This window comes from Ranitomeya imitator, chromosome 3, assembly GCF_032444005.1.
Source record: "Ranitomeya imitator isolate aRanImi1 chromosome 3, aRanImi1.pri, whole genome shotgun sequence".
In the NCBI taxonomy this organism is placed as follows: domain Eukaryota; kingdom Metazoa; phylum Chordata; class Amphibia; order Anura; family Dendrobatidae; genus Ranitomeya; species Ranitomeya imitator.
This window is the reverse complement of record NC_091284.1, coordinates 831,912,980-831,926,009: the sequence shown is the minus strand read 5'-3', so window position 1 is coordinate 831,926,009 and position 13,030 is coordinate 831,912,980. Positions and strand designations below refer to the sequence as shown.

At 41.4% G+C, this 13,030-nt stretch overlaps 1 protein-coding gene across 5 annotated transcripts in view; it reads right to left on the bottom strand.

The window, feature by feature from the left end:
* The window catches only part of SLCO2B1 (solute carrier organic anion transporter family member 2B1), a 178,420-nt gene that overhangs the window by 34,519 nt on the left and 130,871 nt on the right, over positions 1-13,030 (bottom strand). For all 5 annotated transcript variants that reach the window (XM_069759476.1, XM_069759475.1, XM_069759477.1 and 2 more), the window contains exons 8-11: positions 12,341-12,443; positions 4,525-4,689; positions 1,381-1,579; positions 658-817 (exon numbers count right to left, since the gene is read on the bottom strand). In XM_069759476.1, the coding sequence (XP_069615577.1) occupies positions 658-817; positions 1,381-1,579; positions 4,525-4,689; positions 12,341-12,443 (627 nt within the window). The remainder of the gene's footprint in view (positions 1-657; positions 818-1,380; positions 1,580-4,524; positions 4,690-12,340; positions 12,444-13,030) is intronic.

Below are 13,030 nucleotides of genomic sequence, written 5' to 3'. Positions count from 1 at the left end.
GTGAGGGGAGGAGGGAGATGCAGCTGCAGTGTCTCTCCTTCTGTATATCTATAGACTGCATGCTGTGAGAGGGTAGGAGGGAGATGCAGCTGCAGTGTCTCTCCTTCTGTATATGTATAGAATGCATGCTGTGAGACGGGAGGAGGGAGATGCAGCTGCAGCGTCTCTCCTTCTGTATATCTATAGACTGCATGCTGTGAGACGGGAGGAGGGAGATGCAGCTGCAGCATCTCTCCTTCTGTATATCTATAGACTGCATGCTGTGAGACGGGAGGAGGGAGATGCAGCTGCAGTATCTCTCCTTCTGTATATCTATAGACTGCATGTCGTGAGACGGGAGGAGGGAGATGCAGCTGCAGCATCTCTCCTTCTGTATATCTATAGACTGCATGCTGTGAGACGGGAGGAGGGAGATGCAGCTGCAGTATCTCTCCTGTATATCTATAGACTGCATGTCGTGAGACGGGAGGAGGGAGATGCAGCTGCAGTATCTCTACCTTAACATGTCTGAGGGTAGGAGGGAGTTGAAGGAGACATCTGTTTGGATTACAACACGCGGCAGAACTCCGGCTTCACTCCAGGAGGATCAGGAGGTTACGGAGAAGCTGGTAGGATACAATTTAGTAGTTGCCACAATCGGACAAGGGACTTACTTACCAGCACTTTATTCTCCTTGTAGTCAAAGTTCACGTCTTCGCAGCCGGCATAGCACGGGGAGATGTACTCGATGTCGTCCGCACCACAGATTGGGTTGAAAGCGGATTTGGAGCAGCCACAATTACTGCTGCATTCTGTAACATTGTGCCAAAGTCCAGCACTGAAAAACAATACACATCTCCGATAAAGAAAAGTCTACGCGCTACTACTTATCTTTACTAATCCTAAAGTACATCATGTCTAATTATACTCTAGTCACATCAAGAGCTGCGTTCACAGTGGCATACCTCGACAACAGATGTGTAATATTTAGAAGGTGGAAATTGGAGGCTTTACAGCGCCCAAAAAATTGCCTACCGCCTTAAATAGGGCTGAAAAATATGCTTACCCCCAAAGATGGAAAATTCATGCTTAAAGGTGCAGAAGATATAAAGTGTCACGTGCACTGAAGGGGAGATAGATAGAAACCACCATTCCTCTAACATAGAGCTTCGAATCCCCTACAATTCCAGACTCCGCCAGTAGAGGGGGCTCATTGCATGTAGATTTTACATTGTCCTCAATAATATCACAGTTTACAGTCAGCTCCCCCTAGTGGTGGCTGCAGATAGGCTGAGTTTTAACATTTAATCTCTGTGTATTCTGGACATTTGAGTTTTATAGGAGGATTGAATAACTGCAATGTAAAGTGATTTGTGCAAAACATAAGAAACGTTTTTTTACCTCAAGCGCTGGTCGGCACTGGGACTTGCAAACTGCTGTGTTGAGCATCCCAAAAACAGCAGAGGAAGAGCAATCAGAACGCAGCACAACAATCCGATGACGCACATCGCTCCGCACTGCTTGGGGGACAACTGGCACCTCTTCATGATAAATCCACCTAATACAATGCCGGACATGGCCCCCGGAATATTCACCGATCCTGAGGAGAACGATATTACTTTACTCAACTGTAAAAACGTTCCTTATGTCCATGACACTGATCACAGAGGGGGCCGTGAGCTATAAAAGCCATAGAAAAGCTTTCCAGGGGATTCTCACCCTCAGGCCCTGACCAAGTGGAATGTTTATCTTAAAGTAGTCATGTTGACAAAACATTGATACAATGTATCACACAGTTCCGGATGGGTTATGGTCAGCGAGGGCCCCTATAACAATACCGAATATTCTATTACTAGCCCCCTAATCAAACACTAATGAGCCTTAGAGAAGCGATCAGGTTGTTTTTGGACAAATAACCCCAGCCCTGCCTTAATGCAAGTCTGGTAGAATAGATTGGAAGCTGCGTACATCAAACACATGAGAACTGGTAGTAAATGGTCTTATCGTTGATATGTCTCCATAGCGCTTCCCTTCTGTATCCAGCAAAGCATTGACTTCATTAAACTAGTAGCGTGTGCATCTAACAATACCGACGCGTTTCGAGTCCGGATGTTATTGTTTATTTGAGGATCAAGTTAAAAAATGACCAAACTACTGGTATAAAAGCACAAAGATCCCAATAATTATAGCCATTGCAGAGAGAGTGTAGCGTGTCAGTATATATCTTCTATGGATGCTTCCATCAATGTGAGCCTGCTGGTTAAGAGAAAATATTCATGGAATACGTCATGAGTTGTTGTAATTCTATAAATTAATTTCAGCCTTGAGGGAATGTGATTTAGCTGTAACTGAACAATCTGCAGATTAAGGCTATATTCACACTTTGCGGATTTTGCTGCGGATCCGCAGCGGATTTGACCGCTGCGGATCCGCAGCAGTTTCCCATGAGTTTACATTTCAATGTAAACCTATGGGAAACAAAAAACGCTGTGCACATGCTGCAGAAAAATCCGCGCGGAAACGCTGCGGATTACATTCCGCAGCATGTCACTTCTTTTCTGCGGATTTTCAGCTGCTCCAATAGAAAACTGCAGTTGAAAATCCGCAGAAGAAAACGCAGTAAAAACCGCGATAAATCCGCAGTGAAAACGCGCTGCGGTTTTCACTGCGGATTTTGGAATTCTGCTGCGGAAAAATCCGCAGTGGAATCTGCAAAGTGTGAACATAGCCTAATACTGAATTGTAGCACTCACAAGAGGGTTTATTCTGACCAGATACATTTCCTCTGTAAAAGTTATAATTACCTAATTTGAATATTAATCACATTCTAAGTTCTATTTTTGTTACATGGTTGTAGTTCCCTGAAAGATGCCCACAGGAAAATTGCCCACAGGAAAATTGCCCACATGAAAAATGCCTACACGGAAAATTGCCCATGTGGGCAATTTTCCGTGTGGGCAATTTTCCATGTGGGCAATTTTCCTGTGGGCAATTTTCTGGTCACCAAAAATGGATTACAGGAAGGATCTTTGTATCTACAGGAAATGGGGCGGCTCTTTGTCTCTACAGGAAGTGGAGCAGGTCTTTGTCTCTACAGGAAGTGGGGCAGGTCTTTGTCTCTACAGGAAGTGGGGCAGGTCTTTGTCTCTACAGGAAGTGGGGCAGGTCTTTGTCTACAGGAAGTGGGGCAGGTCTTTGTCTCTACAGGAAGTGGGGCAGGTCTTTGTCTCTACAGGAAGTGGGGCAGGTCTTTGTCTCTACAGGAAGTGGGGCGGCTCTTTGTCTCTACAGGAAGTGGAGCAGGTCTTTGTCTCTATAGGAAGTGGGGCAGGTCTTTGTTTCTACAGGAAGTGGGGCAGGTCTTTGTCTCTACAGGAAGTGGGGCAGGTCTTTGTCTCTACAGGAAGTGGGGCGTCTCTTTGTCTCTACAGGAAGTGGAGCAGGTCTTTGTCTCTACAGGAAGTGGGGCAGGTCTTTGTCTCTACAAGAAGTGGAGCAGGTCTTTGTCTCTACAGGAAGTGGGGCAGGTCTTTGTCTACAGGAAGTGGGGAAGGTCTTTGTCTCTACAGGAAGTGGGGCAGGTCTTTGTCTCTACAGGAAATAGGGTGGGTCTTTGTCTCTCTACAGCAAGAGAAGGTAAATCTTTGTTTCTCTAGTGTGCTTTTGTCTCTCTAAAGAAAGTGGAGGCAAATCTATTTCTCCCTACAAGAAGAGAAGGTGGTCCTTTGACTCTGTACAGGAAGTGAAGGCAGATCTTTTTCTCTCTACAGGAAGTGGAGGCCAATCTTTTTCTCTCTACAGGAAGTGAGGTTTGCCTTTATATGTTTTCAAGAAGTGGAGGTGGATCTTTGTCTTTCTTCAGGAAATAGGGTGGGTCTTTGTCTTTGTACCAATTGTGGTGAGGGGTCTCATTCAGGCCAGAGAAAAGATTGGGTAGTGCCAAGAGCAATGCATCCTGGGGAGTGGGTGAGAGAGATAAAGAATGTTCTTGCACCTGTAGTGCTGGCAGGAAGGAAGGGGAACTGTTCACTTAAAAAAAGTGAGGGTGGCAAGTCACACAGCAGGAGAATAGGGATGGTTCCTGGCCATACTTGCCTGACATGTGCAATAAAGGCAGTTTTAGCTTCTTATGAAGAACCAGGGCAGCAAATCCAGACTCTACATGATTTGTTTAAAGGACGGGTTTGAGTTCATTAGGATTCTATTACTGTGAATGCAAAAATCTTCTTCTAACAGCTCTGGCACAAGTAGGCTGGGTAACATCCATCACTATGGGAGGGTGAGGTTGGAATCCAGATACTATGACTCCTCCTGATATTGACCCCACCCAGATGTCTGTTTAATGGTAATTTGCATACAGAGTGAAGTTTAAAAAGTGATTTTTGGCGGGTGGGTGGGTGTAGAAATCTTATTAGTTCATGCAATTGGCCATAAGATGACCATAGCTGATGACTTTACTGCTGGTTCCAAGGGCCAATTTATAAGTCCAGGCACCCAGAAATCACATCGTATGATCTATCACCGATTTACCCCGTGGCCACCTACCGATCATCAGATTAGCCAAGGACGCCGTGATCGAAAACTGTCTCTCCAGGAACTTGGCCATGAATGTCGCCAGCCCGCATATCATGGCCGACAGATTCGCTTGAGCCAAAACCACCAAGATATAGATTGGATTTTTCAAAGTCCTGAGCAAAACTTTGGGAAAGACTGAAACAAATAAAAATTTGAATTAATAACATGAATTAGTGGAATTTTCTGGTTTTGTACTGTCACTGTGAGTTGTACTACTGAAGTTCACCACTAGGAGTGCTGTTTAATTTAATGTCATAGAGACTGGGCAAAAACATCGATGGCATCCAGGGGTCAAGATGCTAACTAGTCCCTAAAATAAAGAGACAATAGTGTCTGCAAATTCCTTGCTAAGGACGCGCTGGTTCAGATTTTCTGTCACCCTCTTGGTTTTCCATTAGTAGTAAAGCATGACCACTTTCTTCCAAAAACAGCGCCACCCAGTCTAATGGTTGCTTCTGGTATTGCAATTTACCACCATAGAAGTGATTGATGCAAGCCTGCAATATCACGCAAAACCTGTTGATGGGGATGGTGCTGTTTTGGAAGAAATATGCCAAGTTTTTCTAATATTTTACTACCCCTTTAACATAAACCGATATGTTAAAGGGGTTGTCCATAATTTTACAAACATTTCTAGCAAACAACGCCACTTCTGACCACAGGTCGGCTCCATTATTGCAGCTCAGCTTCATTCGTTTCAGTGGAGTTTAAGCTGCAATACCAGAAACAACCAGGTGTGGTGCTGTTTCAAAGAAGAATGACGATGAAATTTTCTAACACTGTAAAACCGATATCTACTGTTCATCCTGGGCCTCCTGATTCATGAATGTAATGCAAGGATGGCAGTGAATACTGACACATTTAGCTCAGTAGAAGGGATCGCTGTTGAGATACAATTTTGCATAGGACTGCAGAACCTGGGAAAAACTGAGTATATTAAAAATCCCATTACCCCTCCCCCTCCCATAATATTCGACATCTGCAATTTTCATTTTCTGGTTTCAATTTTCAGATAAGCCATAGGCAGCTCCTGGAAAAGTGTGAATAATCCAAGGTCTCCGTGATGTCGAGTTCTTAACACCTCGGTCTCGGGAGGATTCAGAGAGACGACGGCATTTTTCTGTATTTAGAAGAAGGTTCCATGGAGGCATCAGACTGGATAGTAACCTCCATAAAATGTGCCGCCTCCTCCGGGACTCACGAAAAACAGTAGCCCCGTCTGAAGTGTCAAGATCAAAAAACACCTAAACTGTGAAAAAGAGGAGAAAAAACTACAAGGACAAAAACACAAAGCGCTGGAGACAAAAATGGAAAATATAAGGACTGAGCACATAAAGAAATAAACGATAAAATAACTGCAAAATAATAATAGGAAAAAATAATATAATAACAGATTCAAATAATAAAAAAAACTACAAAAGAAACAAAAACACCTTCATAAGAAATACAGATAATAAAGCAAAGCAAAATAATAAAAAAACACTCAATGAAAAAATAATTGCATAGTCATAAATACAGATAACAGCAAAATACAAGAAAAAAAGAGAACATGACTACGTAATCCAAATGGATAATAAAACAAATAAAAAAACACTCAATTAAAAAATAATTACAGATAACTGCAAAATACAAGAAAAAAAGAGAACATGACTACGTAATACATAAGGATAAAATAAAAAAAATACTCAATTAAAAAATAATTACAGATAAACTGCAAAATACAAGAAAAAAAGAGAACATGACTACGTAATACATAAGGATAAAATAAAAAAAATACTCAATTAAAAAATAATTACAGATAACTGCAAAATACAAGAAAAAAAGAGAACATGACTACGTCATAAAAAAGGATAATAAAGTAAACACCAAATAAAAAAAACACTCAATGAAAAAACAATTACATACTAATAAATACAGGAATCTACAAAACACGATAAATAGAAAAAGAAAAAACGTAAAGAAAATATTTATGAAATAAAAAAAAGCTGCTAAGTGGATAAAACAAGGGAAGCACAAATGAACTACAAAAATATAATAATAATTATAAATTAATTTTTAAGAATGAAAATAATAAAATAAATTAATGATCAGATCACATGAGTAGTACTAATAAATAAATAAATAAATGATTTAAAAAAAAACAAAAAAACGTCGACCTCCCCATTTTTGACAACCAGCCTTGCTAAAGCAGACAGCTGGGATTCTCAGGCTGGTAAAGGTCCATTAGTAAACGCTTAAAATTGATTGATAAAGCAAATATAGCAAAGGTAAAACTTTACAAAACTTATTTTTGATATTAACCCGGTTGTCAGAAATTAGGTTTTGAAACGAGCTGTGCAGAAATTGAAATAAAGTTTTAATTTGAAACGTTTACGTTTTTAAGGAGTTGAAAGACCTTTCATAAATAAAATCTGCAGAATGGATCAGGATGTGAATGGTCCCGGTCTCCTCTGCAGAACCGCTGTGTGAGCATAATATAGAAGTAGATCCAAACTGCTCAACATTGAAACTGCAAACACCAAGAAGAAATAGCGGTGGAATTGTGGAAATCACCGGATGGAGACGTCAGTGATCTACAAATTATGAAACACGGAAACTACATTTTTTAAATATTTTGATTCCTTCAGTTTAGAACACCCTTGAAATTGCTCTGGAAAATTACCGGTATCTATTTCTCCAAGAAAATTATTGCAAGTGCATGTTTTATCATACACGTTTATTTCCGTATATTGGAACAACACAAAAAAAATGGAAAAAAAAGGCAAATTAGACATAATTTCACACAAAATCCCCAAAAATGGACAGGACAAAATTTTTGGCCCCCTCAACTTAATATTTGGCTGCACTCCCATTTGAAAACAAATATTGACCCTCCACCATATTTGACTGTAGGTGCTGTGTTCTTTTTTTTTAAGCCTCATTCTGTTTTTAGTAAACAGTAGAATTATGTATTTTACCAGAAAGCTCTATCTTGGTCTCATCTGTCCACAAGACTCTTTCCCTGAAGGATTTTGTCGTATGTACATTTTGGCCTCCTGAAGTCTAGCTTTTTTATGTCTCTGTGTCAGCAGTGGGGTCCTCCTGGGTCTCCTACCATAGTGTTTCATTTCATTCACATGTGGATGCATGTTTCATGCTGAGCCTACAGGACAGCTTGAATTTCTTTGGACCTTAAATATGACTGCTTATCCACCACCCGGCTATCCTGTGGTACAACCATTCAGGAATTTTTCCTGCCTTCCAGAGAGATTTAGCATGGGTTGCAAACTTCTTGATTATGTTTCACTCCATGTACAAAGGAACATCCAGATCTCTGGAGACGGACTTCTAACCTTGAGATAGTTCATATTGCTCAACAATTTTGGTTCTGAAGTCCTCACACCGTTCTCTTCTCCTCCTTCTGTTCTCCATGCTTAGTGTGGAACACACAGACACACAATGCAAAGACTGAGTCAACTTCTCACCTTTTCATCTGGTTTCAGGTGTGATTTTTGTATTTCCCACACCTGTTACTTGCCACAGGTGAGTGTGAACGAGCATCGACACAAAGTTGTTTACGCATGATTTTAGAAAGGTGCCAACAATTTTGTCCGGTCCATTTTTGGGGTTTTGTGTAAAACTATGTCCAATTTTTTGTGTTGTTCCAATACACAAAAAGGAAATAAACATAAGACTAACAGGACATGGGGAATTGTAATAATTTTTGGGGAGAAATACTTCATTTTCTGGAACAATTTCAAGGGTGCCAACACTTTCGGCCATGACTGTATAGGCCACGCCGGCTGCTCACTGGAGCTCCAGTGACTTGTCAGTGTGGGGACTTCTCCGTTTGGTGCTCCTGATCCAGACTGAATAAATCAAGAGATTCTGAAAATATTGTTTCCATTTTTCATCGTTTGCAGACCAGTGACGTCTCCATCCTGTGATCTGCATAATTCCACCGCTTTTCCTTGTTGGTGTACTGACTCCAACATCGAGGGGCGTATATGCAGAGTGCGATTGGTTACCTTGGTGGAGACGACGTCCCCTATGGAAAGAGCAGCCGGTGACGGGGGTCATTACACATATAATGGAGCAAGCTATGACTGTATACACAGAGAGAAACAATGTATCACTGATGTTTATGTGAAAGTGAGGCGGTGACTCAGGAGTGTGAGCTCTGACCATCCTCCTCTGCCACATGGCTCCGGGCGGTATTATGTCGTTATATTTGGGAAACCATGACAAATAGTTGTGTGATCAGTTGTAAAATCTGTCCAGTTATTCATATTTACACATGAAGGAAGAAGCGTTTAACCCTTAACAACCAGCGACCATCCACATTAACAATGTAGCGGTCGGCCGGCTTCCTCCTTCTTCCTCTTTTCCTCATCATCATCAGCTCCTACTGTATATTGCTGCATTACCAGGAGAATGGGAGGTGAGGAAAGGGAGAAAGGAACCGGGATCATGGTGGGGAAAATAGAAAAAGAAGATTGGGAGAAAGGAAAAAAGGGAAGTGACGAAAAACGAAAGAAACAGGACAAGAAAGGAAACGGAAAAAAAGGCAAAGAAAAGAAAAGGGAGGAAGAAGAGAAAAAGAAACAAGAAAGAATCTGAAGGAAAGATGAGAAGGACATTGAGGTGCGGGAGGAAAAGAAGGAAAAGGGGGGAAGAAAAAAATGGAATAGAAAATAAAACATAAAATGATTCAGGAAAAAAAGAAAGGGAAGGAGAGAAGAAAGTGATGTCATTGTACTGGAAGTAAAGGACGACAATAAAAGAATGGAAAGTGAAAAAAGGGAACAGAAAGGAGAGGAAGGGCATGGAAAGGGAAGGAGAAGGAAAAAGAAAGGGAGAGAGAAGAAAGTGATGTCATTGTACTGGAAGCAAAGGACGACAATAAAAGAATGGAAAGTGAAAAAAGGGAACAGAAAGGAGAGGAAGGGCATGGAAAGGGAAGGAGAAGGAAAAGGAAAGGGAGAGAGAAGGAAGTGATGTCATTGTACTGGAAGCAAAGGACGACAATAAAAGAATGGAAAGTGAAAAAAGGGAACAGAAAGGAGAGGAATGGCATGGAAAGGGAAGGAGAAGGAAAAAGAAAGGGAAGGAGAGAAGGAAGTGATGTCATTGTACTGGAAGTAAAGGACGACAATAAAAGAATGGAAAGTGAAAAAAGGGAACAGAAAGGAGAGGAGGGGCATGGAAAGGGAAGGAGAAGGAAAAGGAAAGGGAGAGAGAAGGAAGTGATGTCATTGTACTGGAAGTAAAGGACGACAATAAAAGAATGGAAAGTGAAAAAAGGGAACAGAAAGGAGAGGAAGGGCATGGAAAGGGAAGGAGAAGGAAAAGGAAAGGGAGAGAGAAGAAAGTGATGTCATTGTACTGGAAGCAAAGGACGACAATAAAAGAATAGAAAGTGAAAAAAGGGAACAGAAAGGAGAGGAAGGGCATGGAAAGGGAAGGAGAAGGAAAAGGAAAGGGAGAGAGAAGGAAGTGATGTCATTGTACTGGAAGCAAAGGACGACAATAAAAGAATGGAAAGTGAAAAAAGGGAACAGAAAGGAGAGGAATGGCATGGAATGGGAAGGAGAAGGAAAAAGAAAGGGAAGGAGAGAAGGAAGTGATGTCATTGTACTGGAAGTAAAGGACGACAATAAAAGAATGGAAAGTGAAAAAAGGGAACAGAAAGGAGAGGAAGGGCATGGAAAGGGAAGGAGAAGGAAAAGGAAAGGGAGAGAGAAGAAAGTGATGTCATTGTACTGGAAGTAAAGGACGACAATAAAAGAATGGAAAGTGAAAAAAGGGAACAGAAATGAGAGGAAGGGCATGGAAAGGGAAGGAGAAGGAAAAGGAAAGGGAGAGAGAAGGAAGTGATGTCATTGTACTGGAAGCAAAGGACGACAATAAAAGAATGGAAAGTGAAAAAAGGGAACAGAAAGGAGAGGAAGGGCATGGAAAGGGAAGGAGAAGGAAAAGAAAAGGGAGAGAGAAGGAAGTGATGTAATTGTACTGGAAGTAAAGGACGACAATAAAAGAATGGAAAGTGAAAAAAGGGAACAGAAAGGAGAGGAAGGGCATGGAAAGGGAAGGAGAAGGAAAAGGAAAGGGAGAGAGAAGGAAGTGATGTAATTGTACTGGAAGTAAAGGACGACAATAAAAGAATGGAAAGTGAAAAAAGGGAACAGAAAGGAGAGGAAGGGCATGGAAAGGGAAGGAGAAGGAAAAGGAAAGGGAGAGAGAAGGAAGTGATGTCATTGTACTGGAAGTAAAGGACGACAATAAAAGAATGGAAAGTGAAAAAAGGGAACAGAAAGGAGAGGAAGGGCATGGAAAGGGAAGGAGAAGGAAAAGGAAAGGGAGAGAGAAGAAAGTGATGTCATTGTAATGGAAGTAAAGGACGACAATAAAAGAATGGAAAGTGAAAAAAGGGAACAGAAATGAGTGGAAGGGCATGGAAAGGGAAGGAGAAGGAAAAGAAAAGGGAGAGAGAAGGAAGTGATGTCATTGTACTGGAAGCAAAGGACGACAATAAAAGAATGGAAAGTGAAAAAAGGGAACAGAAAGGAGAGGAAGGGCATGGAAAGGGAAGGAGAAGGAAAAGGAAAGGGAGAGCGAAGAAAGTGACGTCATTGTACTGGAAGTAAAGGACGACAATAAAAGAATGGAAAGTGAAAAAAGGGAACAGAAAGGAGAGGAAGGGCATGGAAAGGGAAGGAGAAGGAAAAAAAAGGGAAGGAGAGAAGGAAGTGATGTCATTGTACAAAAAGGGGAGAGAAAGGAGAGGAAGGGCAGTGAAAAGTGCCCAGAACATGGAAAGGGAAGGAGAAGGAAAATGGAAAGAAGGGAAAATGAAGGAGAAGAGGAAAATGAGATAAAGAGTAAGGCAAAAGAAAAACAGGAGGAAAGAGATTGAAAGTTGATAGGGAAGAGAGATAGAATGAAGGAAAAGAGGAGGAGATACGGAAAGTGAAAAGGAAGGGGAAAGGTGGAAAACAAATGAAAATAAAAAGATGAGGAGAAGGGGAAGAGATGAAAAAACGCGCATTAATGAAGTGGGAGGTAAAGGAAGGGAAATGTAGAAGAAAGGTGGAAGAGAGAGAAGAAAAAGCAAGGATAAAGGAAAAAGGGATTTGAAAGAAAGGGAGTGAATGGAAAAGTGGAAGGGACGAGAAAAGGGAAGAAGAAAAATAAAGGAAGATGAAGGGAAAAGGTAACAGAATCAGAATAGGAACAAAATATAAAAGTATAAAGGGAAAAGGAAGAGAAGGGGAAGTGGAGAGTAAAAGAAAGGGAAAGGGGAGGAAGGGAAAGGGGAGAAGGGTGAAAGAAAGGAACAATGGGAAAATGCCAGAAAAAGTGACAGTAAAGTAAAAGGAGAGAAGAGAAGTGGAAAAGAAAGGGAAGCGAAGGAAAGTAGAAAGAAGAAAAAGAGAAATGGTCAAAGGAATTGTGAAAGGGAAAGCGTCATATTTAGTAACAGGAAAGTGAAAGAGGAGGAGAAGAGAGAAGAATTGGAGAAAGAGAGGAAAGAGGACGGGTAGAAAAGTAAAACATGAAGGGGAGATAAAGGGAAGAAAAAACAAAATAGGAAGGTGAAAAGTATAAGGAAAAAGAAGACAAATGAGGAACATTTCCCACCACAGACAATCTATTCCCGCAGTTATCACAGGAAACCTTCCTACTTTCCATCCGATGTAATTGTGCTACGTTTCCAGACCTCTGCGTCTTATGTAGGAACCCAGTCTTGCAGGGGTTAACAGAGAGTCCCTGGGGCAACATGATGGGGGGCAATGAGGTGCAGTACCTCTGATGAACTTTGCCAAGGACACGGGGTCACTGGTGTCAGGATTATTCTTGAAGGCGTCCATCAGGCCGGGCTTGCTCTCCTCTGCGCTCTCAATTGTAACCTGCAAGAAGAAGAAATCGAGAAGAATCTCAAAAGCCAAAAAAAGGAGCAGAGACGTCCGCAACGCACAGGAGGGGTTAATAAGAGACGGACGATGTCACAGATATTCATCATCATCGTCTTCATCATCATCATCGTCATCATCGTCATCATCATCATCATCGTCATCGCACGTTCTGCTCCAGGATTGGTAACAGATCAAAATCTGTGCAATATAATATATAATATATAGGGGCCACAGAGCTGAGCACGCTCCTATGTATGGGTACAGATAATGCACTAGATGTCACCTGCAGTCCCATGTAGCACCACAGATAACACAGTGATATCTCTGAGTACAGATAATGTAGTAGGTGTCACCTGCAGTCCTATGTAACAGCACAGATAACACAGTGATAACTCTCTGAGTACAGATAATGTAGTAGATGTCACCTGCAGTCCTATGTAGCACCACAGATAACAGTGATAACTCTCTGAGTACAGAATGTAGTAGATGTCACCTGCAGTCCTATGTAACACCACAGATTACAGTGATAACTCTCTGAGTACAGATAATGTAGTAGATGTAAACCGCAGTCCTATGTAACA